General features: G+C 32.7%; 1 protein-coding gene across 1 annotated transcript; it reads left to right on the forward strand.

The window, feature by feature from the left end:
- Positions 1–1,620: 1,620 nt before the first annotated feature.
- On the forward strand, positions 1,621–4,366 carry LOC143548523 (serine carboxypeptidase-like 27). Its single transcript, XM_077039656.1, has 9 exons — positions 1,621–1,985; positions 2,070–2,165; positions 2,783–2,875; positions 2,976–3,061; positions 3,137–3,391; positions 3,481–3,608; positions 3,698–3,793; positions 3,884–3,989; positions 4,087–4,366. Exons 1-9 carry the CDS (start codon positions 1,628–1,630, stop codon positions 4,234–4,236), a joined length of 1,368 nt encoding a protein of 455 aa, XP_076895771.1. The 5' UTR covers positions 1,621–1,627; the 3' UTR covers positions 4,237–4,366.
- The last annotated feature ends 1,553 nt before the right edge of the window (positions 4,367–5,919 follow it).

The raw sequence follows: 5,919 nt of genomic DNA on the forward strand, positions 1-5,919 counted from the left end.
TTTACATTTTAACTTTACCATTTATTAGATTTTTTTGTCTCCCTTTACATTATAACTTTACCCTTTATTAGATTCTATAGTTTTGTAGTTTTCTTCATCTTGTTATTATTTTTCTATAACTATCCCACATCTTATATAGAAAACTATTTAATATTATAAATATCCAACATAAAAAGAGTTAAGTGGCATTTTAGTACCCGTGGTTTGTCCAATTACGCCGCTTTAGTACCGTTTTTAAATTTATTGCAAATGACTATCTCACTTTTCTAAAACTTGCAATTTTAGTATTTTTTTCAAACCCCGTCTATTTTGTCCGTTAAGTCAGGGGCAAATTAGTAATTTCGATTGTTTTATTTATTTTCTCTTCTGAGCTAAGTGTCATTTTCGTACATGTGGTTTTGTTCAATTATGCAACTTTGGTACTTTTTTTTTAAAATTTTTGCAACTGGATACTTTGATTAGTTTTGGATATATAGACAAACCAAAAGAGATATTACATATTACAATTAATAAATCATCTCTAACCCTAAATGAACAAAATAACACCCCCCTCCCCGCGGCCGCGCTCATTGATCCTTCAAAACTTAATCGTTGTTCATCTTCAAGTTCAATGAATTACGATATGGTGTTTTGCCTATGTGATTCGTCAACCGTCGTTCATCCACAAGTTCAATTGATGTTATACTAAGAGGTGCGAAGTTGTGTTATTGTTATTTGGCTTGATTAGCCAATGTGTTAAAGAGCTACTGTTATCATGCCTGAACTTTCGAAAAAAAATCAATGTACATAAAAATATGCAAGAAAAATGGCTAAGATGAACTCGGATCTTGAGCTACTAGAAGTAAATTGGCAATCAAATACAAAAGGCTAAAACATATGTTATACATTTCATGGTTGTTTTTCATATTCTATCATGTATTTTAATTACCTTTTAATTGTAATACGTAATATGTAATGTCTCTTTTGGTTTGTCTATCTATCAAAAACTAATCAAAGTATCCAGTTACAATAAATTAAAAAGAAAAGGTACTAAAGTTGCATAATTGAGCAAATTACAGGTATGAAAATGACATTTAGCTCAAAAGAGAAAATAAATAAAATAATCGAAATTACTAATTTGGCCCTGACTTAGCGGACCAAATAGACGGGGTTATAAAAAAATACTAAAATTACAAGTTTTAGAAAAGTGAGGTAGTCATTTGCAATAAATTTAAAAACGGTACTAAAGTTGCGTAGTTGAACAACCACAGATACTAAAATGACACTTAACTCACATAAAAATAAAGTAACCAGAGTTTCCAAATTTAAAAAGTGCGATGACCCGTCTAAACACTAAACCTCATCGTTCTAAAATAAATAAATAAAAAATTTAATATTAAAATATCCAACAAATCAATCAAATTTGTGAATATAATCAACATAGTTCACGTCAAATCTTTGGCATCCATCCTCTGTGCTCTCTCTGCAATCTGCATAACACCATCGTCTGAAGTCAATCTTCCACATTCACTAAATTACAATCATTTATTAATATTAATATCCATCCTTTGTTATCTCCAAACATGTGTCTATAAAACCCTTTTATTATTATCCCAATATCCCATAACTTAAACAGTTAAACAAGCTCATGGCCAATTCATTAATCTTCTTATTCTGTTTCTTCACATTGGTTGTTCTTGGAAGCTGTGGGCCTTTATCAGATCAAGAAAAAGATAAGATTTTTAAGCTTCCTGGGCAGCCACCATTTGATTTTAATCAGTATTCAGGGTATGTTATTGTGAATCAAGAATCTGGTAGAGCATTGTTTTACTGGTTGACTGAGTCACCTGCAAGTAGAAATCCAGAGTCAAGGCCATTGCTGCTATGGCTCAATGGTGGGCCAGGGTGTTCATCAGTGGCTTATGGTGCTGCTGAAGAAATTGGGCCTTTGCATATTAATTCTGATGGGAAGACCCTTTTCACAAACCCTTATTCTTGGACTAAATGTGTGTAGTTTTGTTATTTGTTAGTTTTTTTTTTTTTTTTTTTTTGGGGATTGGTGGAATAATCTTGAATCTTGATGTTGGCAGTGGCAAATTTGCTGTTTCTTGAATTACCAGCAGGAGTTGGGTATTCATATACAAACGCTACATCAGATCTGTATACTTTTGGTGATGCAAGAACAGGTATGATGCTCATGATCTGCAAAAAGGTTTCCTTTTTTGATGTGCCCAGAAATATTTTATTGTGTTGACTTTTTGATTGTGAATTGCATGATTATACTGCATAAAGTTGTGATCTTTAATGTTGAACTTCCTGAATTTTGACTTTTTATGATGTATTTACATATGATTGAAGTGCATAAAGTTGTTATCTTTAAGCTTAAACTTCCTTAATTTTGACTTTTTTAAAATGTGATTACATGATTAACGGCGTAAAATTGTGATCTTTAAGCCTAAACTTCCTTAATTTTTGACTTTATAATAAAATTTCATGATTAAACTGCATAAACGTAATCTTTTAGCTTAAACTTCCTTAACTTTTGTCTTTTTAACAAAATTACATGATTAAACTGCATAAAGGTGTGATCTTTAAACTTAAACTTCCTTAATTTTTGTCTTTTTAATAAAATTAGATGATTAAACTGCATAAAGTTGTGATCTTTAAGCTTAACCTTCCCTAATTTTTGTCTTTTTGGTATAATTACATGATTAAACTACATAAAGTTGTGATCTTTTTATCTTAAACTTTCTTGATTCTGACTTTTATGGTGATTTGGAATTTGGGTACTGTGAATATGCAGCTGAAGATTCATACGCATTTCTTGTCAATTGGTTTGAAAGATTCCCTCAATACAAATACAGAGATTTTTACATCGCCGGAGAAAGTTATGCAGGTTCTTATAAAACACTCACTAATCTTGTTAGTTGTTACATTACATTTACAATATTTTGTTTTGCTAAATGTTCTAATGCATATTGAATAACAAAATTCAGGTCATTATGTTCCTCAATTATCCCAACTCATTTACGAAAGAAACAAAGGAGTAAAGAATCCGGTTATTAACTTCAAGGGCTTCATGGTAAAAAAACTGAACTATTATTCTATAAGCATCAACATCATTCCATAATTTCTAACTTTGAATCATTCTTTTTAGGTGGGAAATGCTGTTACTGATGATTACAATGATTATGTTGGCACATTCGAATATTGGTGGACCCACGGTTTAATTTCAGATTCTACTTACAAATCTCTTCAAAAAGCTTGTGAGGGAAGTTCTTCTGAACATCCACCTGTTGAATGCGTTAGTGCTCTAAGTATTGCCGAAATCGAACAGGGTCGTATTGATCCTTATAGCATATATACAAAACCTTGCGGTATCACCTCGTCATTTAAGCGTAGAGGACATTATGTAAGTTTATTATATCAAAATTTCCTCGTACCGTAAAAAATAAAGGACTGTTAGCTTGTCTAACTTTATATTAATTTTTTTATGAAAAGCCATGGATGCGTGGAGCATACGACCCGTGCACGGAGAATTATGCAAATCAGTATTTCAATCTACCTGAAGTTCAAGAGGCTTTTCATGCCAACATAACTAAGCTTTCATATCCATGGAAAACATGCAGGTATGTTTCTAAATTTTTAAATCTTTAATTCTTTTTCACTCTCTTCAAGATTTATTTATAATATTAATGTGGTATTTCGTTAATTACAGCGATATTGTTGGCGGGTATTGGACGGACTCCCCGTTGTCAATGCTTCCCATCTACAAGGAGCTCATAGATGCGGGCTTACGCATATGGGTATTCAGGTACACTTTCTTGTACTTCATCTACTATTTACTTATTCATTTATAATGATTTCATTTATATTGATGATAAGTTGATGATGATGTATGCAGTGGTGATACCGACTCAGTTGTTCCTCTCACCGCAACAAGATACTCAATTGACGCGTTAAATCTTACAACGATCGCCAATTGGTATCCGTGGTATGATAATGGAAAGGTAATGAGTTTTAGGGTATTTTTTTATTTTTTTTATTTTTTATAAATGTATCTTAATAATAGTTTTTTTGAATATTTTTAATGATTTTTCTGGTTAGGTTGCGGGTTGGAGCCAAATATATAACGGGTTGACATTCGTGACAGTAACGGGTGCAGGACACGAAGTGCCATTGCATCGTCCTCGACAAGCTTTTATACTTTTCAGGTCATTTTTGGAGAACAAAGCGATGGAAAGAAGTTCCATTTAGGTTCAGTTTACAGTTTGCATAATGATCAAAAAGTGTATAAAAACTCAATTATTTACGGGTTGCAAAAGAAGAAAGGAATAAGGCGACACACATTCATTCTTGCTTCCTAGTGATTACAATTTGTTGTTAATTAGTTGATGATTGCTATATTCTTGCCGCACGGGTTAGATGTGGTGAATCGAAGAAAACGTTCGTTAGTGATATTTCTTATACAATAATTTAAATCATTATTATACAGTTTTATTATATGATAGTGTGATTGTTGAGAATGGCTACACAAAATGGTGCATTTGGTGGGAAATATATTGTTTTTTTTATGGTAATTTGAAGATTAATTTGTTGGGCTTAATGATGAAGATTGAAGAGATCTTTTTGCATGTTTTCACAAAGCCTTTGGATTGCTTGGGTTTGGGCCTGCTTGTGAATTGGACTTATGTGGGTCATGTATTCATGATATCATGGTCAATTATTAGTCTAATTGATTCTTTTTTTAGTAGGGTGTGACTCTCGTGTACAAAACCGGATTTTTTAAAACTGAACCGTTTATAAACTGAACCAGTTTGGTCAAAGCCTGGTCAAAACCGGTTTGACCCAAACCGGTTTGGTTTATAAATCGGTTTAGAAGCAAGAGACGCCGACCTGGTCCAGGTAGGTTCGGTCCGGTTTAGAACCGGTGTTCCTAAAACTAGTTCGGCTTTAAAACTTGTTTGATTGCTCAAAGGGGGAACTGGTACCAAAATCGGTGATTTGGGTCGGTTCATGAACTGGTTTGGGTGAAAGTGGTTTGCCATGAACCGGTCCCAAACCAGTTTTTTTGTGCACCTCTAGGTGTGACTGTGTTTGGTGTTAGGCGTTTTATAATGGATGATTGAGAATGAAAGTGAGATACTGAGATGTTTGGTTTAAAGTTATGGGATTGAGAATCCATGATACAAAGTAGGGGTGCTAACAATCCGGTTTTAATGGTTTTTAAGTCAAAACGCCAGTCATATTGTTAGTAATGGATTTTTTGATTACTGAAAACCAAAATTCTAAACCGTGAACCAATTGATGGTGGCCAAAGTTTAACTTTCATTAAACATAATATAAATATAAATAATTAACTATATCTAACATAAATATTTAAAACATTAAAATATATTGATTTTTACCGTATAGTCCGTTTTTTCTACTGTTGGTTTTTGGGTATAAACTTCAAACCAAATCATTAAGTAAAGTTTGAAACCCTTGAAACCAACCGACAGAAAGTTCAGACCGACTGCGAATCAAGCCCCTGCATAATTTGAACAGTTTCATTGTATAGTCGGTATTAAACCAAAACTATGAACACTCATAATACTAAGATATAGAAAAATCCTATCAAATGTGATAGCTTTTCAAAAGAAAAATCACAATAAAAACTTAATTGTGTATTTAACAATAATACCTTCACAAATATATAACCACAAACCATGTAGTGAGCCCCATGGACACGACACGACATGGTGTGGTGGTAACCGGTAAGGTGCCCCTCTATTCTAGAGGTGAATGCTTTAAATCCTGTAATGCATATGTATAAGCGATTTACAATAATATTTAGAATTATGTTGGCTTATCGTTCAAAACAAAATAAAATAAACGAGGCAGGAAAGTCAATTTTCAAAAGTAGGTCACTACAAACTTTTTTGTGCAACTCTTAACACG

This window comes from Bidens hawaiensis, unplaced genomic scaffold, assembly GCF_021521415.1.
Source record: "Bidens hawaiensis isolate Kalapana, Puna unplaced genomic scaffold, B.hawaiensis_p1.1 tig00015194_1, whole genome shotgun sequence".
Classification (NCBI taxonomy): domain Eukaryota; kingdom Viridiplantae; phylum Streptophyta; class Magnoliopsida; order Asterales; family Asteraceae; genus Bidens; species Bidens hawaiensis.

Coding starts and splice junctions, on each gene's coding strand:
- LOC143548523 (XM_077039656.1), top strand. CDS start 1,628: ATGGCCAATTCATTAATCTTCTTATTCTGTTTCTTCACATTGGTTGTT. Junction 2,166..2,782: donor TTTTGGTGATGCAAGAACAG/GTATGATGCTCA, acceptor GTGAATATGCAG/CTGAAGATTCATACGCATTT. Junction 3,062..3,136: donor TTAACTTCAAGGGCTTCATG/GTAAAAAAACTG, acceptor CATTCTTTTTAG/GTGGGAAATGCTGTTACTGA.